General features: G+C 43.1%; 1 protein-coding gene across 1 annotated transcript; it reads left to right on the forward strand.

Annotated features, from left to right (window-relative positions):
* Positions 1–1,535: 1,535 nt before the first annotated feature.
* On the forward strand, positions 1,536–25,739 carry KIAA1958 (the record flags this gene model as incomplete). Its single annotated transcript, XM_082336043.1, has 2 exons — positions 1,536–2,691; positions 24,639–25,739. The coding sequence occupies 2 exons, from the start codon at positions 1,536–1,538 to the stop codon at positions 25,682–25,684; spliced, it is 2,202 nt and encodes a 733-aa protein (XP_082192169.1). The 3' UTR covers positions 25,685–25,739.
* Positions 25,740–27,012: the final 1,273 nt, after the last annotated feature.

Here is a 27,012-nt window from a genome sequence, read left to right on the forward strand (position 1 = left end):
AGCCCCATTTCAGCTCAGGCTGGGTTTGTCAGTCCAGTGCCCAATGCTTGGGGCTGGGGCTCTCCCAGCTGCCTGGCCCCCAGCCCCAGCAGCGCACTGATGTTCGTCAAGCAGGGAACAAGCCCCGCGCCATTAATTCCAGACATACCTTATAGCCATGCTTGTATACCATCAGAAGCTCACTACTGTTGAATTTTGATACCAGATACCCTGGTAAACCACTCAGGGAAAAGAAAGCTACAGTCCAAGAAGTTACCTGTAAACAATTTCAGTATTTTTAGCTGAGTTATTTTACAATTCCTTGCTCTTCTTTGTTTACTGAAAGAATGGTTAACCTTTAAATTTACTTTATTTTTTCCTTCTTTTCTAGTCACTTAAATGAATGAAACATCTTCTGCATCCTGTTTCATTGTCTTTTTTATGGTGATAAAAGAAATGCAGATCAGAGAAGTTGAGGGCTTGCAGTCTTGTGTGGGATGAGACCTTGCCTGGCAAGTATCTGTGCCATGTGGGCAGCAAGCAGTTTCTGGCAGGAAAAGATGAACATGCAACAGGTTTTGTGCTTTTATATTTGACCTGCAATATTGCAGGATTCATGGCCTTGGCCCTAGAGGTCCATGCCTTGTGCTGCAAATTTCTGATGCAAATGGCAAGTGTTTGTTTTGACCAGAATCATGATTTAGATCTGGGAAAATAGGCAATAAGGTAAAAAAGCAAAAGGTTAACTCTCAGACCTTAAGGAAGGTTACGGCTTAAACCTTGCAGGTCCCTTAAGCTTCTCTTAAGCCTTTGGAAAACTGATGACTGTCAGTACAGCACAGCAAAGGGTGAATTTGGGGTTTTTTTTTCCTTGTGTTGAAAACTAAACTATCTGGCCTTCATTTTGATGCCTCTCAAATTCAGTTGAAAAGGAGATATTTGATACATTTGAGAAATGAGCATAAATGATGTAAAAAATCATAAAGTTTCATCAGGTACAGAGGGAGTGTCTGAGTTGGTGCTTGATTGCCACCCTGCTATTCAAGATGAATTGTATGTTTTAAGATTTTGTTTAATTTTCCTTTCCTAAGTATGAAGACACAATCACCATCTTTTGGGCTGCATTTGCATTTTGTCAGAGATTTAAGCTTCAAATCATATTGACATTGATACTGAACTGGCTTGTTTAAAAAGCCATTTTATCTTATTTTAGTTGTGTATTGCGGGGATATTCCTTCCCTTGGGTTTAAAGGCAGCTTTTTTTGCAGGCAGAATGAGGAATGAAGCTGCTTAAAAGCTGGTGCTGTTTTGAGGAATGTGCTTTGGAGAGCGTGTGATGAGAGTGAAATGGGTTTAGCTGAGCTTATGAATGCTTCACTTGCCCATGCAAATGTGGTCTTGCTTTGGGAGCGCTGAAGAGCAGGGTTTTGCTCTCTGTTCGCAGGTGAGCAGCAAGGATGAGCTTGGCAACCCATGACCGTGACTGCCAGGACCCTGTGATCTGAACTGCGTCTTCGGCTGACTTCCCAGCGGTGAGTCGCTGTTGATCCTGTACCATGGAGGACTGCCTTCACACCTCCTCCGAAAACCTCTCCAAGCTGGTGAGCTGGGCCCACAGCCACGGGACCATCTGCAGCCTCATCCCCAACCTCAAGCACCTGCTCTCTGAAGGGGCCCATGGCAACCTGACGGCCATGTGGGGCTGTAGTGCGGGCCATGCCTACCACTGGCCCCTGGCTGCCACTTGCCGGGCCGGCTCCCAAGAGCGCGTCTGCTTCCAGGACAGCCGCAGCTTCAACTCGGACAGCCCCAGCATGCTGGGGGTGCCCTCGGAGGCGCAGGCCAGCCCCCTGGAGCGCTACCCAGGTCGGCCAGGGAAGGCCAAGCTGGACTGCACCCGCACCCGTGACTCCTGCGACTTCTCCTACTGCAGCGAGCCATCGGAGCTGGGAGAGCCTGTGGAGGAGTATGAGGATGAGGCCACCCTCTTTGACATGGTCTGCGAGTCCTCTGTCACCGACGAGGACAGCGACTTTGAGCCGCACCCCCACCGGGCCCCCGCCGGCCCCCGCAAGCGGCTGGCTGCTGGCCTGCCCGCCGCTGCCCAGGCCCAGCCCGCCGATGAGGGCGGCGGCGAGGTGCTCCTGAAGAAGATCAAGCAGGAGCTCCCTGAGGACTACTACATAGTGGCCAACGCCGAGCTGACGGCTGGCGCTGACGGGCCGGCCCTGGCCCTGACGCAGATGTCCAAGCCCAAGCCGCAGGCCCAAGCCGGGCCGTCCTGCCTGGGCCCCACCAGGGCTCTGCCCCAGCTGGCGGCGGGCCCCGACCCCGACCCGCAGCGCCTCTCTGCCTCCCCCCCCGGCCCGCCCCGGCTGGCCACGCAGAGGCCACCCCGGGGCCCCCTGGCCTCCCCGGCACGGGGGGCAGGCGGTGGCCCTGTGGCTGCCCTGCAGGTGCCAGCCACCAGCTCCAACGCCACCGCTGCCGCCGGGAAACCCATCAGCATCCCCCTCTCCGCCCTGCAGCTGCCCGGTCAGGAGGAGCCACCGGCCGCTGAGGAGACCCTCACGCCCGCCCCGCAGCTGGCCCCGGGCGGCGAGGCGGCCGGCTCGCCCTCGGTCAGCGCCGAGCCCGAGGTCAGCTCCAGCCAGCAGCAGCCCCACGCCGCTCCCACCGCCACCCCCGAGGTGGCGGCACAGTTGATGCCAGGTAGGACGCTGGGCAGGAGTGGAGGGGCCGGCGGCGTTTTGGGGGTGGCTCCCCAGGCATGGCATGGTGAGGGGGTGGCCAGGGAGGAGGTGCCGCATTGCGCGAGGGTGCCCTGGTCTTAAGTTGGTAGATAGTGAAACCTCCCCGCTTGGAAGAGGGTTTGGAAGAACTCAATCGAGCAAAAGCCAGGAGCAACCCCCGTGAGAAAGTGTACCACTGTCATAGGGAAAAGGTGCTTTTAAGACAGATTTATAGGTCCGTTTTAGGTGCAGGTGTGTCACAGGAGACGGCCTTGCTGTGTGCACAGGGCAGGGAGGACATGAAACCAGGCTGTGCACTCTTCCGGTGAACCAGAAAGAAGTGGTCTCAGCCACTGGACTCTAGAGTTGGGGGCCCGGTGTTGCCTTCACCATGTCAGAACAGTGATGTTTGACATGGAAAGGCAAAGGAAGGCACAAGGACAGTACATGGAGAGAGGTTTGTGCTTCTATAAATCCTTATTACATGGTTTCTCTGACCCATAAATCAGAGCAGCCTGCAGAGACGAGAATGACAAGCACAGCCTTAACCATGAAATTGATAACACTTAAACTTTAATCCAAGAGAAAAAAATGATTTTTTTTTTTCCCTGTTCTCGGTGGAAGTTCTCATATCCCCGTCCTTCATTTTTTTCATCTCCCGCTGTTGCCAAAGCACTGAGAGTTGGCACAAACAGATGAACATTATTGGATAAAGAGCATGTTAAAGCAGCGTACTTCTGCTGAATGATTATCCCATGTACAGAATAACTCAGTGTTGGCCATGGGTCTCCTGGAGGGGGAGGATATCTGTTTCCTGAGCAGACTTGCCAGCTCCCACAGGACCGGAGTGCAGACAGTCCTGGCTTTGCTCTTCCAGCTGCTAAGTGGTGCCATCCTGGGAGGACATGACAGCAGGAGCAAGTTCTCCCTCTGCTCCCTTGCTCGTTCAGCCTAGAAGTGTTTGGTCAGACAGAGCAGAGCCAAACAGTGGAGGGAGAAAAAAAATTGCCTATATAAACCTGATTGAACGCTAGTAAACATATTAATTGGCAAGAGCCTGCAGATCTTGTTACCAAATAAAACAATGGGCAAAGTTGAATACCCAGTTTTGCTAGGTAAAACCACACTAAGCGTTAGAAATTAGAAGGGATGATAATGTCTTAGTTACAGCAAAGCAAATTCCTCTTTAGGACCCGTTTCTGCATGGCTGCCTTTTTGAGATGTTACTTTGCAGTAGTCCTGTCATGTAATACGGAAATTCCCTTACAAAACTCCATCTGGTTTAGAACTGACTCTGCTCAGCTAAATATGAGAGCTATGGGATGCCTTATGTCAATCCGAATTGCGTGGTAAACCTACTTATTCTGCATTCCTTGGTTTATAGTGTATCACTGCTGTATATACTAGAGCTGGTTTCTACTAACCTGCCCCTGCAACTTGCTCAGTCTCCAACTTGCAAGCTAGGACAATGGAATACAAACCTAGGCAGAATTTGGCCACGTAGGTGTGTGTTATCTGGGAGAGTAATTTACTTTCAACAGATTCATTAAAAAAACCAAGCCCTTTCAAGCTGTTTTTGCTAGGTCCTCAGAAGCCAAACAAGGTCAGCAGTTATTACTGCTTAGGGTTAAACCGTACAAGAATGCACACAGTGCCACATTTTCACATTTATATGGTTTCCAGAGCTGGGTTAGTCCATGTCTAGTGTCTCACTGTGAGGACAAAGTGGAATTGCATCTGGATTTACACCACTGCATAAATCAACCCTCAAAACCTCCTAGCGCTTCTTGCATAGACAGCAATGTTATCTCAGTGTGCTGTCCAAATTCCAGTTCAGTCAGTTATGTTCTCAATACTTAAATTTCTTGTGTTGTTCTCAAAAAGTGTTACGCAGTTTCTCTCCTCAGCCTGCTATAGTGGTGTTGTAATATGCTGTTACTGTACTGAGAGATAGCTGCATTTTAATTAGGGTAAAACGATTGACATGTGACTAAAACTTGATACTCATGTCAGTAAAGTGTCCGATTTCCATAGCGCCTGCTCCTTTGGGAAAGAAGTGCTGGCATTAATAAATCTTCAAGTTGCAGAAAAGTTGGCAATATTGGCAAGTGAATTTATTACAGATGCGTAAATCTGCACAGCAGATTCTTGCAGATAAAATGTGGAGGTCTGATTAAAGACTAGGGTAGGGTGATTGCTCACGTACAGTGATTTCATTAGGTTGTCTCTTAACAAAGAGTGATGTACTGGAAGTGGTGCATGCTATATAAAATTTAAGCAATATTGAACTACAAGAGCATGTTTATCTATCCTATGTAAAAATATTTCTGTCCTACACAGACAGAAACAATGATGAATATAATTCTTATCTAAAAGAGGGCAGGAAATAATTATACCAAGGAGCCTAGAGCTTTTGTTAGTTTATAGACCAGTGGATGCTTAACAAACAAACAAAGGTATAGCCGAAAGTGAGCAGAGAATTTAAATTCTGTCTTGTCCCCTGCAAAGTGTTGCTTAATTTTAAAATAATATGTGAAGGCTTGGTCCTGGTCCCATTAGAACTGGTCGTATGTGTATGAGGTCTTTGCGGGACTAAGGCCTTAAATGATAAGTTATGATCAAAGGGTGTGGTCCAACCAGCAAGAAATCTTACTTTGAGTTTTAGCTTAAGTCACATACCCTTGCATTTGTATCAGACACAGCTGATAGTTTCCATGTGTGGTAATCTTGTAGGGCATAAAAGTTTGAGTGAGATTCTCCATGAAATCAAAAATCTTGATGATACATGTTAGCTTAGGCCAGTTTAAGCCACATTATACGTTTGGACTGCTTTTGCTTTCAAACATTTATTTTTTTCTCTTTTACCCTCTTTAACTAAACTGTGGCAACTGAATGTGTAAGCAGAGACTTTACAAAGGTATTTTCATGTCTTAAAAGTGAAGTGGCATCTCAATGAAGATTCAGTAAGGCTAGACACTGATTTCTGTTGGGTTCAGGTCTCTGTCTAGGCATTGCGGAACATACTGAATTATTTTTGTTAAACTTCAGCCTTAATCAGTGGACATTCATCTGTGAGTTTTCAGATTGTTCTTTACCACTTTATTATCAAAGCCTTCAAAATACATGTAGGTACTATTCAGTCCTTTTTTTTCTTCTGGAAAAAATGAGAGGACCTATATCTGATAGGAGAGAGAATTTTGCAATGGTGGAGAGCAGGGAATTTCAGCAATTTCTACTTCCCAAATAGCCTCTTTTGTCTTTTCCTTTTGATAATACTTGGTCTGTTTTTTATGTAGAAGAACGAGCAAGGGCAAGGTAGGTGACATCAGTGAAGATGGAAGGTGAGTGAGCAACATGATGCTTTATGTTGCAGAGCATGCGGCCTAGAGAAATTAGTGACATTTGGATATCTGAAACCATGAACAGAGAAGATTTGGTGTTATTGCAGAAGAATACGGAGGAAGACTGTGGCTCAGAGGAGGATAGAGCTTATTGTGTAGGAAGGCAAGTTTTGATTCTCAAAGAGGTAGGACTTACTTTGTAAGCAGAATAGCTGAAGTATTTATGAAGAATACTCACTTTCCACCTGAAGACTGAGGGTGAAGATATGCTTTGGATTAACAAGACAGTGCAGCAAGACATCTCTGGTCCAATGTTAGTCCAACGCTGTAAATACAGGAGCACGAAGTTCCATGAGGATAACACTAAAAAGATGTCAAATCCATATGTACAAAATGTGCAGAACACAAAGAGTAGTGAGTAGAGATGCAAAATAAAAAATTCTGTAAGTGAAGTGACTAGGGTTGTTACTTCTGTCAGAGATGTGGCAAATCATATTGTGGGTACCATCACAATGCCATCATGCATATCCATTACTGAACTTGCCGGGCTGCTGCATGATGTTTTACGTGTACAGGTGTTTGCAGAGTTTGAATGGGAAACAGGTTGTCCACAAGCACCCCTGCTTTCTTAGTCAGCGTCCCGCACACTGTCCCTCCTGTGGTTATCAAACGGTCTCAGTGGTTGAATGCGTGGCGTGATGGATGGTGCCCTGGTCTGTGCTGAGGGCAGTACTTAGCCTTGCTGACTCTGATGTCTCCACTCTGAGCTCCTCCCTGTACTTTTATTTTCCGTAACTGATATGTCAGGATCCCAGATCAGTGCCTGGTGATCAGCTTAGCCTGGTTACTTGGGCAAAGATCTAGTTCTAGTCCTGTGCTCTCATCACAGGAAGGTGCAAGCAGGCATTGCAGCCTTTCATGATCGGCACCTAACGTGGGTTGACCCTTGCTCTGCTCTCAGTGTGGACATCTCTGTCAGTTCCAGGTGTTCATATAATGTCTCTATCGGAACATGGCCGCTATAAAATGCAGTGCATCTGGAGTTTGGAATGTTTTTAAGTATTTATCTGCTATCAAAAGAACGCAGACCTCTCCCTTTCCCCCCCTCCCCTCTCTCTACATTTGTGCGGGTTTAAATTAAGTGGGAGCTGAGATCCTTGTGTAATATCATAAGACTCATGGATTAGAGGCTGTTAGATGAGCATCAAAACGTTACAAGACTTAGAGGAGAAAGACAACCTCCACACCTCATGAATTGCCAGTTTTGACTAGATTTAGCTTAAACTCCTAAACCACTATTTACACGGCAAAGGAAAAAAAAAATGTGTGAGCTGGCACATTCCAAAGAACTGCAAACCAAAGAATAATGCCTTTTTTTAGAGGTATATAAAGCATCAGCCATACATGCAGAAAGGCCAAATTAATCCCTGCTGTAATTCTTCCAAGTCCAGTGGAACTGTGCCAAGAATGAATGTAACACAAGGCAAATAATCATGTCAAAACAAAGTTACAAAGCTTTACTTAAGCTCTTCCAAGAACACTCAAATAATTGCTGATTGGTCTCTGTATGTGTAATTTACATACAAAGACTGATGACTTTTGACCAGAGTGACTGCTGAAGGCTGCCTCCAGGGACATACACTGCTGAATGTGGTCAAGTGAACAATTAAACATATGTAGGGGTGAGACAGTCTCTTCCTCTTTGCGTTGGACTGAAGAGTTCAGAGTCCACTGGCAACTCTTTAGGTCCCATAATTGATACCTATTTTTGCTTTAGTAGCTGAACTAAAAACAATAAGTGCTGAGATACATAATTACAAAAAGCATCGTACTTTTTTTTTTTTTAACTGGCAAGGGCCTGGCTTATTTAGAAGAATAAAATTAGATCATTATAGTTTTACTCGTAAGAAAAAGGAAGCCAGCGAGTTGATTAACCAGCTCCTGCACTGCCACTGCCTTCTGATCTTGCAGCATGGATTTGACAGCCCACTCCCACCCTTTATTATCTGTGTCCAAATGCTGTTAAATTATAAACTAATGTTTTGGGGGCTTTATTCTAGCAGTTCTGCTAATGAGGCAGATATTACTTATCTTTACAATATTGTAGGGGAGTTCTCTTTAAAAGGAGGACAGTATCATAAAAAGGACAAATTTAGCCTTGGCAAAGTAGTCATCTGTTTGCTTTTATCATCTAGGTACACAGCGTAACAATCAAATTAAAAAAAAAAAAATGAAACCATAGCACTAATAATTCTAGTACAAGAGTATCTTTTATGAAGCTGTTCCTACAAGAAACATTTATCAAGTTATTAATTCTTGCAGGAGAACACAGAAACGCACACACACTCATCAAGCATTACAACATCTTTAGCTTTTCACTGTACTTAAGAAAAGTATTTATCGCCATTTCAGGATTCCACATGTATTTTCATTAGTGGAAATTCCTTCCAGACACAGAAGGCTGATGCCAGCCTCTTTGCAACCTTGAATACCAGCAGCAGACTTTTCACATAGATGGCAATCTTCTTGCTGTCCTAAATATTAAGTATTTATCAAAGCAGCTATGCACACAAGAGATTAGGCTGCTGCTTTTCTTGATGTAACGGCTTGTTTCCCCTGTTCACCGTGGACCTCCTCCAAGTGGCACTACCTGCAGCACAGAGAGATATCTCCTGGCAGCATCGTTACTGGATATATACTGTTCACTGTGTGAACCTCATGAGGTTCAACAAGGCCAAGTGCAAGGTCCTGCACCTGGGTCAGGGCAATCCCCAGTATCAGTACAGGCTGGGGGATGAAGGGATTGAGAGCAGCCCTGAGGAGAAGGATTTGGGGCTACTGGTGGATGAAAAACTGGACATGAGCCGGCAATGTACTCTCGCAGCCCAAAAAGCCAACTGTATCCCAGACTGCACCAAAAGAAGTGTGGCCAGCAGGTCGAGGGAGGTGATTCTGCCCCTGTACTCTGCTCTGGTGAGACCCCACCTGCAGTACTGCATCCAGCTCTGGGGTCCTGAGCACAGGAGGGACATGGACCTGTTGGAGTGGGTCCAGAGGAGGGTCACAAAAATGATCAGAGGGATGGAGCACCTCTGCTGTGAGGAAAGGCTGAGAGAGCTGGGGTTGTTCAGCCTGGAGGAGGCTGCGGGGAGACCTTACTGCAGCCTTCCGGTACCTAAAGGGGGCTTATAAGAAAGATGGGGATAGTCTTTTTAGCAAGGCCTGCTGTGACAGGACAAGGAGTAATGGTTTTAAACTAAAAGAGACTAATTTAGACTAGATATAAGGAAAAAATTTTTCACAATGAGGGTGGTGAAACACTGGCACAGGTTGCCCAGAGCAATGGTAGATGCCCCATCCTTGGAAACATTCAAGGCCAGGCTGGATGGGGCTCTGAGCAACCTGATCGAGTTGTTGATGTCCCTGCCAATTGCAGGGGGGTTGGACTAGATGACCTTTAAAGGTCCCTTCCATCCCAAAGCATTCTATGATTCTATGTTTCTATGATATACACACACACATTTTGGAGGAAACCATTCATGAATATTCATGCTGAAAGTAGGTTGGTGTGGGAGATGTTTGGGGATGGGCTTTGAGTTGTATTCCTGCAATAAAAGCTGCATAGGCTTTATTTTATTGATTTATTGATCCTCTGTAACAAGTGAGGAATGGTAGCTTCCATGCAGTCTGTGGAAGTTGCTTGCCTGTAGCTAGGAAGGAGTTGAATCTGTACCCTCAGAAAGATCTACTGCACCCAGACCCCAGTGGTTTTTGAGGATTAACTCTGTAAAGTGTGCTAAGTTCAGCTGCCAAACAGTCAGCAATATTCTCTGGGGCTCTGAATAGAGGAACTGCATCACTGAGAATTATTGGCACTTCATTTAAGTATATGTTTTTAGTTCAAAGTACGATAGCACAAACAGTATTAAGTAAGATGGTGTGTCATATTGGAAGGGAAAATGCCCACTTCAATGAACGCTTGTGTTCTGGAGCATCACTGCTCATTTCAGACTTAGAAATGTACCCTTTCCCCCATTACCCCAACATGAAAGGCAGAAAAGCAAAAAGTAAAAAGCACAAGTGAGAAGCAGAGAACAATCATTTTTGCAAGACCAACATGACCTAGGTGCTATGCTTTCCCTTTCACTAAAGGCGTCTTAAACAGAACACTGTTCCGTGCAAAGTGCTGTGTTTTGTGATATTGGTATATAAAGAAAGAAAATAAGGCATCTGCTGGTTCCAGCTGTCCTGAAAACATATGGAAACAACAAAGGAAACTGGACAAGTCTGTACTGGACATCACTTTATTTTTAGAAAATAGAAGATTATTTAACATGGTGGTTTTGATCAGAGATCTGTTTTCTTTGTGTGGTCTTTGCAATTGCTCTGTTTAATTTTGGAGCTATTTTCATCTTATGATTTGTGAGTCTCTAAGTAAGAAAAGAGAGGCAAGGCTGGATCAGATTGGGATCTGCAGAGCTGATGCAGCACAGCAGCCAAGAGAGACACTGACCCTGGAAAGGCCTCAGACATCCACTTTTCTTTTGCACTTTGAATGGGTGCTGGAACGGAAGGGGAATACAGGACTTGGCGTTTTAGTTCAGGGTACTTTCTGAGAGTGTTTTTCCACTTCAGATGAGGCTGGTACTTCAGTAGATATATCTACAGATGAACTATTTCACATATGTACTCAAGGACTAAGCTTTTAACAGCAGCAGTAAACCTTGGGAAGAACTGTTTTCACCTGTCTCCATGATGGGAGCATGTCCTTTTTGCTGTGAAGCTGTTCTGTGAAGCCAGCACACAGTGACTTCTCATTTCTCCCATTTTCCTCATACCTAAATTATTTCCCTCTTAATGAGTTTTGCCCTGTCATGTCATCTTCTTTTTGTGCTTGCCGTGAACCTAGAACCTGCGTCAGCATGAAACAGAGCAGTAAAAATTTCTGAGTGTATTTTCTGTCTATCTAAGCAAGATGTCAATTTTGAATACAGAAATTCTTGTTTGAATTTTTCCAGAAAAGAAAACAGGAGCATGATGGTAGATATTTTGTCATGACTGGCACAGCACAGAGCAGTGCTTGCTAAAACATCTAGATCCTGAAAGCACTGAAACATGCTGAAATCCATCTTTCTTTGATAAAGTATGCTTAAATGAAGCATATGTCCATACTGTTTGCAGGAACTGTTGAACCAGGCTATTAAATCAGAGCCTCAAGAGAGAGAAATTGAAATGCATACTTTCCCTGATGCATCTTTCTTGCTGGGTCACTCCACGGACTGGTCACACACAAGCTGCTTTTGACACTGGTTGTTCTGAAGAGCTTGAATGTAGCTAGTGGCCTCTGTGGGACAGGTGGGCAGAGCTGTGTTTTCATTTCTCGAATGAGTCTGCATTTGTCTGGAGCCAAGCAATGCTGCCCTGCAAAAATGGCAGGATGCTGCTGATCCCATGAACGTTGTGTTAGAGGCAGCAGTTCCCAGGTCCTGGCTGCCACCGAATCCTGCTGCTGGTGGGAGCTGGGAACAGGGCTTCCTGCATGCATGTCGTGTAAAAAAATGGTGCTGAGGACCGTGCTGAGTCTGATGAGAGCTTTATGTTATGTGCTTAATTATAGATTGACCATTAAGTGCATTGGCTGCATCTTACTTCTAACATATACCTGTTGCTCCCATTAACTTTAATTAAACAAGAAGTGCACACACACAGAGAGAAATACTGTATGTGTCCCTGTTGATTAAGCTCAGGATATCCTTAGAATGGCAGTGACGCTGGTCTGTTGTTGCTTTTCATTAACTAGGTCTTCATGATGAAAACATCACTTGAAACCATACAGCTATGGATTAATAATACTTAATCGCTTGCTGATTTGTCCTTGGGGGAGTGGGGCGGGGAGCTGGCCTTCTGTTTTCTTCAGAGAAGGAAGCAATTGATTCTGAGTTATTCTGACCCAGGTCATATCACCCCAGTGCAAAAGCTGAATGTGCTGCATTACTGATTTATTTCAAGCAGGACATACCTGTACCCAAAGATTAAGCCTGTGAAAGATAAGGAAGTTCATCTCTGATCTTTGAATAGCTTACTTCAATTTTCTCTTTACACTCAAGTCTCTCCTAGCTGGGTGTCTGCCTAATTTCTGCTCTACTGCTGTGGCTGGTCAAGGGTAGCAGTATGAATGAGCCACAGAAGCATGAATGTTTTTGTATGGGAATAATTTAATTTTGTCCACCACTTGGAGCACTCTTCTGATTGTGATGAGCTCTGTCCTTCAGTCATGTGCATATGCCAGGTTATGGGGATTTTTTTCTCTCATTGACTCTTGGGAAATGGAGCACTGCCAGTTGTTTGGGACTTGCTCTGTCTTACTAACTACACATCCAAGAAAATACATTAACAGACAGAAAAACTATTCTTGGCATTACAGCACAGCATTCATGCCTGTATGCTGATATATGCTTCGCTTTTTGCTCATGGATTTACATTTCTTTTTTCTCTCTGTATAAAGAAGTGTCTTTTTCCCTCTGTTTTCTCTCCCCTGATTTCAGATTGGCCTCAGAAAACTTACAGTTTGACAAATAACTTGTCCCATTTACCATTCACTTGTACAGTTGTTAAATACATCAGACTGTTTATTGTGCTAGTGCATAATAAAATAGCCATATATATGTATAACATACGTCCATAATTATATCCATTAAACTATATTCCATGTCACCTCTTACTTGAATTTGTTGGTGTCAGTTTTCGTATGAACTCATTCAGTAGCAGGGGAACTGACTGTTCATATGCTATATAGAAGAACAAATTATTTTTATGGAAATAACAATACAATCCCGACAGGAAAATTTTGACAATATAATTACAGAAGAGAAATAATAACAATATTCTGAGCAGCAAAGAGGTGTGTATGTGTGTATATTCTCTCTATGTGTGTACGTAGCTAGAAAAAATCTGAAACTCCTCAATTTATTTAAATAGACTTTACACAAGCAGAGCTGCAAAATGTGACTAAATATCCCTTCAATTAAGCTATGATAAAGTAAGCTTAAACATGTATTTGAGGACAGAAATAAACGAGTTGTGCCATGAACAGCGGCCTGGTTTCTGATGAATGCATGTTCCTTATCTCTTCGTCTCCACTCTGCAGAATTTCCAGCTGCTCCAGTGCATCTTGGGACTCCTTGTCCTGGCAAATGCCTGGACATGCCATGGCTAGTCTGGAACAAAGCGTGTGCGCTTTGGTCAGCCAGGGTGTGTGACCAGCTGCCTAGCAGAGTATCTGACGCCTGAGGTCTGCGGCCTTCCCGCAAGTTGGGATGTATTCATGTCTCTGCCCTCTGCCCAGCTGTTGAGTCTCCCCCAGTCTTGTAGGACCTTTACATCTTTGAACTTCCACTCCTTCCTTGTATGGTGAGAGTTTTGTTTGCAAAGGTTAAAGTGAAGTTCAAAGTCGTCATTTTTTCTGGAGTGTGAGAAGGAGAGGACTCTCCGCACAGTCTCAAAAGAGGAAAGCAGGTTAAAAAATCCACCTTACGAGCTGTTTCACTTTCGGTGTTGCACTTCATCCTCTCTGGAGAATTGTGTAAAGAGCTGGTCGTTAAATTCTGCTCTCTGACCCAGTGAAGACAAAGGAAATATGTGCATTAAAAGTGTGCATTGAAACTAGTTAGGCAAGGTTGTAAATTGTGAGCTCTTTCATAGAGTTTCTGCCCTTCATAGCTTGCTTCACTCATACTGAAGAATATACAGTGAGGAAAGGTAAAAGCACATTGGTCTGGTTGGGCAAAATCACCAACAGAGAATTTCAGAAATAAAAACGTAAGCTCAGTAACAGGGCAATTTGAGTACTTTGCTAAATTAAAGATGGGGGTGGGAGAAAAGGTACTGAAATGCCGTTCTTTGGGATGCACGTGCTGCAGTCTGTGTTATCAGAAGTCAATGGCACAAGCTCCCAACGCATGTTTCCTATTACACCTGCAGTAGATAGTGTAGCCAGAACAGAAAGGGGTATCTTTTGATTCACTACCAATGGCACTTTAATAAAATAGAGGGAGAAATGTCTGCAGTCTCTAATAAGCAATATATCAACTAAGCGCTGTCAGCCTGTGTGGAGAGCTCCACAGCATGATTTATTATGTTAATTACAGTCATGTGGGCCTCATGCTCTTAAGTCTGAAACTGCTCACATTCTCAGCTTGATTTAAGAATACGCTTTGGCCAAGACTTAAAGTGCAGCTTATTGTGATTAATGTAATAAAATATTTATTGCATACTCCTTTCCTTTGTTTCACTGCTTGTTGCCTCAGTTAAGACTGCCTCATTCTGAAACATTGATATAAATTAGATTTCAGATGTTGACGATCCTCATCTGTTTTTAATCTCTCTTCAGTGTTGTTCATTTTTTCACATCCCTTTGTTCTGATTCTCCCTTCTCTCCCCCTCGTCTTTATTTCCCTCCGATATTTCCCAACTCTGCTTCTCAGCTGCTGTCTGGAGTGAATCAATATCAGGCAAACTTCATAGCCCTGGCTCATCCCTTCGAGACCTTTTGCATTGCTTTCTCAACTGCGCTTATTAAAGTCAGCTCTTAAACGCAATGACATTACAACTGGTGGTAGACAGCTGAGAACATGCTAAGCCTGGGGTGATGTGGAGTGTCATGTAAAGAGAAGACTAAACTGTAAGAGGATACATGTTTGTGTCCTGTTTCTTATTCTTCTTCCACAGGGCTTGCAAATGGAGACAGGCACAAGATTCCACTGTGCCAAATTTTCCAAAATGCCATATAAATTTGTACCTGTGATTTTTTGCAGACCAGCCCACTAGTTAAATTGCTGGCTGAGCAGTCGGTGCTTATGAGATCTGTTTACACATGTAAATCTGGCTTTCTCTGTATGACCACGTAAAGGCAGAAACCTTATGGAAAATGTAGCTTCTTGTTTTTCTTATATAAGAAATGGGGTTTTGCCATGAGAATTAATATTTTTCCCCTAATGCTTCATTAATTTTTAAATAAGCTTAATTCAACAAAGGAAACGTTTCTCAGATCTTTACAGTTTTTTCTCTCCTCATTTTGATTTTTCCTTCTTGTTTTTTCTCTTAGCAACTTTTGAATCAAGTCATCTTATACATATAAATGTTACTCAGTTGTGCCCCTCTTCCAGTTTTGAAACATATAATGACTTAGTCCAGTTGATTTCTGCATTTCTACATAAGCATATACTTAAATACAGAAATCCCAATCCAGAATGCACTTAAAATATGCTTTGTTGAATTGGAAACTTATTTGGGAGAAAAACAGATATTCTGCTGAGGATGTGTGTGCAACACTTTCTGGATTGGTGCCAGGCTAGCCAAGTCCTCTTGGAAAATCAATGCATCGCTTTTGCCGTGTATCATCCTGCTTCCAGTTCTCAGGGCAGGTTAGACAATCACTGGCATACTCCTTTAATGCCTTCTGCCACAGATCATGAAGTAAATAACATCCTTTGAAAGGGAAACATTTCACTGTGTTGCTAAAAAGTCCTGGGTAAAAAAAGAATTCTATTTTCCAGAGTTAAATATTTAGCCTGAAGAAAATAATTGGCAAAAAATGCCTCTTATCTTTAGCCTTAAACTCAAATCAGTACTTTGAGTTTTCTAAGTGGATTTAGCCATAAAATGGTTGGAAATTATTGGAAGATTATATGGCTGAATACAAAGATGCATGCTCAACCTAAAGCTGACATTTGGTTCACATTGTGGGTAGTGTTTTGCCACTTAGCAACTCCAGCAGCACTCCAATTTCATCAATGTACCAGATTTTTCTTAACCTGAGCTCTAAAAGAAGAGCAATTATGTGTTAGAAGTGAACGTAGGTGAGGAAAGTTCATCAGTTATTTTGAAAGGAAAGGAGTTTCACTTTTTTTTTAAAGTTTTCTAACGTTTTTAGGTTTGCAGTATAGAAAACTCCAGGCATGGCTTTTATATCCTCCACCTCTGTGAAGAGTTGGGTCCCTGGACCTCAGTCAATTATATAAGGGTCCAAAAAATTTGGTTTTATAAAGCTCCTGTAAAGGTAATAGCTAGCATGGAAACAGGAGAGGGATGAGGCAGGACAGGTAGACCTGGAGCTGGTTCCAGGCTTGGTTATAATCCAGGTGACTGACGTGGAACATGGCAGCTAAAATGGCAGACTTCAGTCCAGCTGTGAGCCGAGTACATTTTGCCTGGACTTCACCTAAGTACCAGATATGTGGTTTCTCCGGTGCTCTTGCAAAATATCTTCTGCTTTTCTCCATGCTGTGCCCCAAGGAGCAGCTGTAGTGTCCTGCTGTGAAGTGCTGCCACGTTGGGCAAGCCTGGGAGTGCTGGAGTTGGTATAGTTGTTCCTGCCAAATGGAGGTGGGACCGGGGTAAACATGACCGAGTAGCCCCACTGTCAGGATACCGACGATATGCATCCCATTTTGCATTGCAGCAATTCACACCAGTGCATCACAGAACAGCTTCAAAAGGAGACAGAAAAGTATACAGTCTCATATGTCAGAAATACCACTGTAAGTGTTCAGTGGAAGAAGTGAAATGTGAGGTAAAACTGGCATGCAACACTTCTCTTTTCCACTAGCCCTGACAAAACCAAAACCAGACAACTAGATGAAGTGGAGATCATACTTGAACAAATTAAAACATTTGTGATTTAGAGAACGCATTTTTACAACCTTTGTGTTGAAATAGCTCAGATGTCACATACAGTCAGGTAGAGAAGAAGGGAGCCTTGTACAAATCAAAGTCTCCAGAGCACTGATGTTTTGCACTATTCACTAGTGATTGCTAATATCCGCCATCTAAAAGGTTGATCCAGTCAGTCATAGGAGGACATAAATTCTTAATCCCTTGTCATGGCTACAAATTTTCTGTCATCTGAGGATCATGCAGTAGTCCCGTTAATGTTGATGTGAATTTTATTCTTGATTTTGCCAGCAGCCAAATTGCACCTCCTATCTTTTCAGTCTGTTGTGGTGAGAAAGTAGTGAAAGTGAATGCAAACTGAAAACCAGCACTAGTGTCTGAGGGAGCATCCATTTATCAGACCATTCTGTACCTTGCAAAAAATGTACAGATGACTAAAGTTTATTTTAGTGACTCTTACTTCATGGAGAAACTAATGTATAAATATACCCATGCTCATTTGCTTGGAATCTGTGTCCTTTTTTCTTTGATGGAATCTAAAACTTTTAAAATTTAGAATCATAAAATATTTCACTGATAATTTGGTTGGATGAGGTTAACTGAATAGAAAGTTGGGGGTTTTTTTTGCCAGAAAACATAACATCTTTCATAAATGGATTTCAATGAATAAATTTTTTATCATACTGCAGATTTTACATGCTAATGAAGGTCTTTTCTGAAAATGTTAAAAAGCATAGAGTTTCACTTAATATAGTGGAAGTAGGGGACTTTAATTGTTAAACAGAATTTAGTAGCAACATCAGATGGGTAGGGCAGAAATTCAAGAAATAGTGTAGGAGCCCTTTCTTCTACTTTAGTAATCTGCAGCTAACAAGTTAATCCTTTGATCCTGCAGATCTCAGAAGATGTTAGATGTCAAAACCTGATGAAAGTCTCCAGACAGTCACAGGGTTTTCCCCCTTCTTTTGACTCTGACTTACCGAGCCTAAGCTTAAATAAGTATGATTATTATGGCACAGGAAGCACACTTTATTTGGCCTTAGGACTTCTTAAAGAAATGGTTATTGTTGGATATGAAATAATTACATTAAAACATATGTATTTTTTACTTAAGCATTTGTCTACTGCATGTGTGTAGGAGTTGCCCCAAGGAAGTTAGTGCGTACCAGACAGTAGAAGTGCCAAAAGTATTATTCTCCAAGTGTTTAGCACTCCCTGTCTCTTAATCTCAGGCTGTTTCTGCAAATGCCCAGAGGCACTTCTTCCAGGGAGACCTCCTGCTCTTCTTACCCTCACCCTCGCTTTTCAGCAGTGAGACATGAGAGTGGCTTTCACTTGGTGATTCTTGTGATACAGTGAAAACCAGCTATCAGCTTTCTAAATTTTGCATGCAGAAAGAGGACTGATATTCATGGATGCTGTGGTATGATGGTGGCATTCTGCTGCTCCTGACAGGGAAGCTGTAGCACTGCTTCCAGGGGGGCACGTTTGTCAGATGGTCCCAGCCTTTCCCCCCAAGACTTGGCCATACCTCCCTTGTGCAGCAGCTGCCCACTGCGGTCGCTGACTTGAGAATGTCGTTTGCCTCCAGATACCTTCTTGAAACAGAAGGGGACAGGAGAAGAGGAAGGTAGGAGCAGGCAAACATTAACTGTTTTAGTGGGCTGCGTATGGCCATGGCCCACAGGTTGGATATCACTGCTTTTCAATAATTGCAGAGCCGGGGCAAGAGCCAACCTGCAAGGTGTTGGGGTGTGGAGACTTAGCTGCAGCGTGGAGATATGTGGTGCCTTGTGTGCGGTTAACTAGGCTTTTTCTCCTGAATGAAAGCATTTTGGTAGAAGCAGGTCTGCTGCAGAAGCATTTTCCTAGTCAGAACACAAATGGGGCAGAAAATACTTTGGCTGGTGGTGTGATTACCACCAAAAAACCCCACCTTACTCTTAATGTACTTCTGGGACCTCACTGCCTGCCTTAAGCAGAGTTTGAGACAGTTTGCAATAATAGCTCAGGTTCATGACTCCCACTGATGTTACAAACCCTCTCTGAACATTAACAATCTGCGTATGTCTGTCATGAAAGCAAGTGCCTTTCCCCCTGCTATACGTAATTACAGGGGTTATGTCCTTTTCAGGGAGTCTGAGTGTGTGTATGTGTGCGAGCTGAAATAAAAACAACCCTCAGTTTGATAACTCTGCTGATAATGTAGATAACGTCTTGGCTACGTTAAGATCAGATTATGAAAAGATCAGAAGACAGCTGTTGCTCTGTGGGGGTGATCATCTCATGGTAGTGGGCTTGCGTGGGACACTCAGCTCCCACTAGGTTGTCTCTTTAATCTCTGCCAGGTCACTTTATCTCTTTGGCTACATTTAAACGGGGACATCTAAACTACTCGGCACTTTTTCAAACTCTTAGTTGGGAGTTTACCTCAGATCCCACAAGAAGGGTGGGTTTTACTGGCTTTTTCTGCCACGTTCTGGTTTTCCTGGAAATGAAACTCTGATGTGGGATCAGATAGGAAACGCAAGAGCTCCAGCCAGGTCCTTTGTGCAGTGATGCAGCTGTGGGGGGCAGGACCTCAGAAGATGCATCTCCAAGTCAAATTATTTTTTATGTTTCTGCTCCTAGTCTGTAAAACAGGAGTAACAGCACTACCAACTCCAAAGGTTATGTTATGACAACGAAAAGGCATTAAGGATAGCTTGATTTGGTAGATCAATGATGACAATAATTTTTGGTTGGTTAGTTCAGACCGTTTTACTAGCCAAGACAAATTAGACCATAACATGAGAGTATCTGTCCTCCTAGAGCCTAACAACAGACACCTATAGAAGACTATAAGAAAGGTGCAAGCATACATGACACCTCCCCACTCTCCTATCCTCCAGCAATTTGCAGCTCAGGGCCTTCCTGATACAGAGGTGTTCTCTTGTATTGAGGAGCGTTTTGTGATTTTTTTTCTATGCTTTCACCCAGTTTTGGAACCCATGCCCACTGAAGAGTTGATGGTACTGTGAGCAGTACCTTTGCCTCCTTTGCCCAGGAGCAAACAGGTTTATGTTTGCGGTAGTCAAGGAACTAACGTAGATCCCCACCTGTGTTTTCAGTAGTTTCCAGCAGGACCACAGAAAAATAAAATAAAAAAAAAGTAAGCCCTTGTTCAAGAATTTTCACCAGAAAGTGGGTATCTCTAGGTTTGCTTTATTAACAACTCAGAGTTGGGCCATCAGCTCAGTGAGTGGCAACTAAGTGTTACAATTGTCACCTTATATATGTTTCTATAACAATTACATGATTGTCAAAGTCCATCTAAGGTTTCCACTGTGTTAACAATTCTTCATTCTTCTGGTCAGCAGACAGTTCTTGATTTCCCATCGGTGAACCGGTTCTTTGCATTCCGTTTCAGTTCTTGTTTATTGACCACGTAGACCACTTCAACCACTGGTCCGATGCAAGATCATAAAAATAATTTATTTCCCTTCTATGTCTCGTTTCACAATGCTCTATTTGAAACTGTCTTTAAATTCTAAGAATTTGACCTCTTATATTATGAATGCTTACCTTACCCTTATTCTCATCTAATGTCTACATCAGTTAAAATGTCTTAATCAGCTGTTCAATTATTCATCTTTTCTGACTACATCTATCTTTATCTACTGATTAACTTGGCTGGTGATTAATCCAGTCATGGGATAGGGCTATGCAGGGACAAAATGAGCAGTGTAGCATGGACTTAGATTAATATAAAACACCTGTAGTTATACAATTCATGTAATTTATCTTTTCTAGATTACCCTATACAATAACTATTCTTAAATGCACAATAATATCCAAAGCCTCAATTAACTATTCGCTAACACCCTGGCCAAAAGAGTTTTTGGTTTCTACTCGGCAAGATGCAGCGAAGTGAGACCAAGCAAATATCTGGGAACTGTTACATTGGAAACACTCCTGTCTCAGGACAAGAACATTCACTTTCAATACCCAGACCCAGAGATGAAGTCTTGTATCTCAACAGTTCTCCCAGCTTGTTAGATCCTTACCGTAACATACACATTTTCAAAAATTCACTGTGATGGTAGCTGAGATGCATTTTAGTCTTGAGTTTTTAATGATGAATTACTTTTATATAGCCTTTCTTTATCTATCAGTCTGGGTGGATTTGTAAGGAACGAAATGACATTGTACCAGCCTAATCTTCTCTGACAAGGTTGCAAGGTCATGTGGCTAGAGCAGAAGCAGTCAATGCCACGTATCCAAACTGTGGTAAGGTCTTTGATTCTGTTTCTACTTATTTCCTGTAGGCAAAGTAGCGATGTGTGGAGTAGATGTTGTAAGTATTGTTGTAAGTATTATACAAGGGCCATTTGCAGGCTGCACCCAGAGGATAATTTTTGTGGTCTCCTTCTCCTGTCGGGAGGTTGTACGGAAGGATGCAAGGTGCGCCTGGTCTTGGGGACTGTTTCATTAGTGATCCACATGGCATCATTGTACTGGGTCTAGCTGGGATGGAGTTTAGTTCCTTTGTAACCACCCATACGCTGCTGTGTTGCGGATTTGTGACTAAAACAGTGTTAATGACACACGGGTGTTTTGGTTGTTGATGAGAAAGCTGCCAAGGCTTTCTCTTTTTCCCACTCTGTCCCCCCCAGCAGCTAGGCCTAGGGTGGGCAAGAGGTTGGGAGGGGACACAACAGGGACAGCTGACCCAGACTAACCAAGGGGATATTCCCAGCCCTACAACATCAGGCTCAGCAATACGAACTGAAGGGAGGGTTTTTGGGGGGAAGTGGGCATTGCTCAGAGAATGTCTCAGCATTGACCTACTTGTGGGAGTTGGTGAGTGATTGCCTTTGCATCACTTGTTGGTTGTGTTTCTTTTTCCTCTTTCCTTCAGTTATTAAACTGTCTTTGTCTTGACTTATGGGTTTTCTCGCTTTTGTTCTTCTTATTCTCTTCCCTGTCCCTCTGGGGTGGGGACTGAGCAAGTGGCTGTGAGGTGCTTAGGTGCTGACCAGGGTCAGCCACCACAATAATAGAGAATAAGATTATGAAATTAGCAGAAAACACAAAGTTTGGTGTTATTAAAAGCATGCCTGGATACAATTTATGTCTCCATGGTAGCTGGAGATGATTATATGGTTTCTTTCAGCACTATGAAATCTCCTTGGTTAAATGAAGTAAGACTTTAATGACATGAAGAATTATGTCTCCTTCCTAAGCTATCCTAGGCTATAAAGAGCTGTCTTAGTTAAGTTAGGCTCAGCTGCATCATCTGCTTTTGCTGTGGATGAAGAGCATATGCAGATGATAGTGTTGCAGCTGACGTCTAATGGCTTTGGCTGTCTCAGACTCTGTCTGTTGGGTCTCACTGCCTCCCTGCATTCATCCCATGCTATCGTCCCATATCAGGGATATCCCTGATATTTAGGTGGTCTCATAGGAAGAGAATAATCCACTACCACTGCAGACTGAGTCACAGTCAAAATTGACATAGCTCTCTTGATGTGGCTGGATGAGAAGCTGACCCATTATCTTTAACATTTCCCACCTGTCTTGAGGACTAACACACCAGAGCACTGAAGGAATGCGGTGCTTCTGGGGTACTGATTCGCTCATGCAACTTCAGGGGATCTTTAATTCAGCATGGGTTTTATAACTGTTAGCTGCAGATAGGGCAATTTCCTTTTCAGATTAAGGAAAGATGCCATAACATAAATGACTGACTGGGTGTCACTGCTGTGTTGTGACAGGCTGTCCTCTAAGAAGTAGTGATTGATGACATGTATAAAACTGAATCATTATATGTGCTGTTTATATTGAAACAGTACTTAAAATATGGGCTGTCAGTCAAAGCACTGATTGCTTACACAGTTCTATAATAAGTGGTGGTGGGTGCAGTGAACAAGGTACCAGAGTAAATGTTTATTTCGGAGCTTCAGACAGCGTTGTCTCTTTATTTCCAGCCTGCATCTAACCATAATAAAAGATCTATCCTATACGTTGCCTAAAGCGTGAGACTTCACTGTAGGCTCCTAGGAGCTCTTTGATACCAACATCAATATTAAAAACAGTTTCTGAAACAAGCTGGTGACCTTTTCTTTTTCCCTTTGAACACAGTTAGAGCAAACCTCAGTGCTCTGTGGCAGCATTTTTCATGGCTGCAGAAGCCTCCAAAGGCCTCGGCTGCAGACCCCTGCTTCTCTGGGCTTTGCAGAGGGTTTGAGGACCCCTCTCAGTAGGTTTCACTGACTGCTGTGGATGCCTTGCAGTGAAGACACAGGACCTGGTCCCAGGTGATATAAACTCAGCCCTGTTTCTGGCCAGCTGGCAAGTCCTGGGGCAAGTCATTCCAGTGCCTCTGTCTGCAGCTGTGGTATGGAGGTGATGGGATGAACTCTCTTCAGAGTCACTGGAGATGGTAGAAGGGGAAGCTGCCCAGCTCTGCTCTGACATTTCTGCACTGCATGAAACGTTGCAGGTGGGCTAGGGAAGGAGGCAGGACCACCTTCCTTCACCTGTTAACAGGCTTGCAGGGCAGAGCAGGCACATGGAGCAAGTGTCTGAGCACTGCTGCAAAGCATGGGTGTGCTACGTGGCCTGACATGAGCTTAGCCTGAATGACAGAGATGCCGTGGGAACTTCACCTGGTCTCATGCCACTTTGTGGTGTGTATGTTGGGTGGGAAGCACTGGCGAGTTTTACTATGGCACTGCTGAAAGGACACCAAAATGTATGGTTTTTGCAATGAGAGAGAACAAAAATGAACTTGTTTTTTTCCCCTCTTCCGCTTATTAAGTGGAAGAGAGAAAAAAGAATGATCCATTCACAGTTACAGAGAATAGTCAAATCATTGCATTTTTCCTTCTTAGCATTTGCTGTTCATTTTCTAAAACCATTAAGGTTTGTCACATTCATAATGACAGTTCCACCTATGTGCTTGTAAGCTGCATCACGGTACAGATGGATAGTTTGCCAAGAAAACAGTCCTCAAGTACACACATCACTTACATGTAAAAAGCTTTTCCTTTTTATGCTTATCTTATGATCAGTCCAAAAATCAGTTGTCAGTAACAACCATCGTAGCGGTAGCATCTGAATATTGTGGTTTGATATGTCACTGATTGTAAGGACCTTTGAGTGTAGCCTTATAGAGCAATATAAAGTTGTTTCTAGAACTTGATTTTTCTGCAAAGTGGAAAGAAATGGTCATGATTGTACTTCCACTGTCAAGGTACAGCTTGATTATGTAGACAGACTGTATAATGTTTTTCTTCCATATCATCTGATGTGAACATATTAACTATTTTTTTTATTCTTGTACATTTGTGAATTACACATTGCTCTGTAGTACTTTTACCTGCCAACTCCTTTGTTAGGTTGTGCTGCATTATTTTGTACTGTACATTTCTGTCTATATTTATTTAGCTCTTAAAAATGTGTCTGATTAAAGATAATTTTTACTGTCATAAATATGATGCTTTAGTTATTTTTTGTAGAAAAAATTGGAACCAGTACAACCTCTGGTTTCACAAATGAAGCAATTCAGAATGGGCTTATTACTCAGATTGGGCCCTGCACACAGCATTGGGATCCACAGAAAAACCTTCTTTTGTTCTAAAAAGCTGATTGCCTCTAATCCCACTGTTTTCCACAAATCTCCATGCACAAAACTGTGCCCCAGTGTCATGAGGAGCTCATTTGGTTTTGTGCCATACTCTAGTACATCATTTGTGAAACTGAAGTTGGCTTTTCAGTCACGTGACAGGTATGTAATGATGTTTTCCAGTGCTCTTTGTGAAATTGATTTTAATTTTTTTTCCTTTTTAAGGAAGTTTGTTTCAAGGAAAAGTGCATCACACAAACTCACTGCCTCTGCTTTCTTGTGTCTTTCCCCTTCTCCCTCTTCCAGACCAGGATGAGAGGGCGGCAGAGCTCAGCAGGGAGCAGAACGAGAAGACCATTCGCAGCACGCAGACGGCTCTCCGCAATTTCCGAGAGTTCCTCATCTCCAAGTACCCCTCTGAGACCCGGGAGATCTACGTCATCCCCTGCAAAGAGCTTGATGCCTACCTTGCTTCCTTCTTTGTGGACGCCAGGCAAAAGGATGGGTCTGAATATGAGCCAAACAGTCTGGCCAACTATCAGTGTGGGCTGGAGCGGTATCTCAAAGAGCACAGGTATGGATACAGTATTACGAGGGATAAGGAGTTCAAGAGGTCCCAGGAAGCTCTAAAGCAAAAGCAGATAGAGCTGAGGTGTAAAGGAAAAGGAAACAAGCCACACAAATCCATGAAGCTCACTTTTGCTGATGAGCTTATCCTGCGCAAAAGAGGCTTATTGAGCCGGTACAATCCCGAAGGGCTGCTGAACCTTGTCTGGCTAAACAACACTAAGGCGTTTGGACACTGCACAGGTTTCCATGGGTCCACCCTCAAGTGGGGAGACATCCGGCTGCGGGTGACAGAGACCGGGTTGGAGTACCTGGAGTGGATGGGGCCGGACAATGGAGACGTCAACGCCAAGAGCAAGAGAGGCGGAACGGACTCCCGGGTGTACGCCACCCAGCACTCCCCGCAGACCTGCCCCGTGCAGGACTACAAGGAGTACGCCCAGAGGCGGCCTCCAGCCATGCGCTACGAGGATGCACCTTTTTACCTGTCCATCAAACCCGTCGTCAACTTGGCCGCGCTTCACTGGTACAATTGCCAAGCCCTGGGGAAAAACAAGCTTGCCAAGATGGTAAAGACAATGTGCGAGAAAGGCAACATTCCCGGCAGGAAGACCAACTTCAGCGTCTACCAGAGTTGTAGCACCCTCTCAGAAGCGCAGAGCAACCAGCTCGTGCTGATCTGCAATAACTTGAGTCAGCAGGCTGCCCAGTCCATGGCGAGCCACTCCAATACTGGCAACTTCATAGTGTCAGCATCCTATGACTCTTCCTCTGACACGGCTTGAAAGAGGGATATCACCTGAACACTTTTTTCTTTTCCTTTTTGTTTCAAGCTTTGACTTTGTGCCCAATAATACACATCAACTGTGACTGTACACTATTCCCCCATAGCCCTCTCTCCAGTGTTAATTCACTTTATAAAAATATATAAATATATAATATATTTTTCTTTTTACAAATAAGTCAATAGAAATAGTTTAGTATTACTAACATAGTATTTATAGTGTTAATACAAAAATGAAAGGTACTTATGGGTTATAATATAAATGCAGCTTTTAAAAGGACAGAAATGGTTCTCAGGCAACACAAGATAGACTGGAAATACCATTTTTAACATGCACACATCAGTGAGTGTAAATCCCCAGGGAGGCTTACGTAGCAATTCTATTTTAAAGCATTTTTCAACTTCTTATTTTAACATGACCTCCCAGAGCGGAGGAGACAAACTTATCACTGGCTGCTGCTTCTTACCTGCTGGCTTATTCTTGATCAGCAAGACCAAGAAATAAGAGATACATCAATGTAAGTTCATGAAACCATTTACAACAATTTTTGTCTGTTTTTTATTTTGTTTCCTGAGGCTCATTTATGCCAGATGGGAAAAAAATCCTGAAGTCAGCTAAAGGCTATTTTTAACTTTTGTTTCTGTTGATGATTTTCTGTGATCAAAATGTTGCTAGTCTTCAGACTAAAAAGTATTGTTTTCAACAATATGCAAAAGTATAATGGCAAAAACACTGTCATACACATAATTTTAACTGTTTAAGCACGAGTTGTTAGTATTTTGTCACTGTGTATACTTAATGTAAAATCTACTGACTTAGAGCCACTCTTTCAGTATTCTGGGGAATGCAACACTGCAGAAAAATCCACAATCTTATCCCAAACTGTACAGAAAAAAATGCATCAAATATGTCTTAAGCCATCATTTGAAATCCACAAAAAAATAGCTAAGAGAGTGTAACAATAGTTTCATGTTTACTACAGAAAATGAAAAAGCTGGGTAGTTTTAAGTGCCAGAAAACAAATTTAAGTCAGCTACACATAATGTATTTCCATTGCAGACAATGGAAAATGTGCATGTGAATCTGAAGGCAGAATTTGGTCCTTAAAGTCTTGAAATAATGAGTGCTACTGTTCCAACATTTCACTTTGCAATGTAATTGTTCTTATTCTCTAAGTATGGGGAAAACACTAACAAGTTCACTGTTTCAGTGAATGATTATAATTTTTGTCCTTTAAAATTATGTGCTTGTACTTCTCAAGTAATTCAGCTTAGTTTATGTTCCACTAGGATATCCTAGGCCCGTGATGAGGCTTCAGACAAGTCCGC

Source organism: Platalea leucorodia (genome assembly GCF_965183815.1).
Source record: "Platalea leucorodia genome assembly, chromosome: Z".
Classification (NCBI taxonomy): Eukaryota; Metazoa; Chordata; class Aves; order Pelecaniformes; family Threskiornithidae; genus Platalea; species Platalea leucorodia.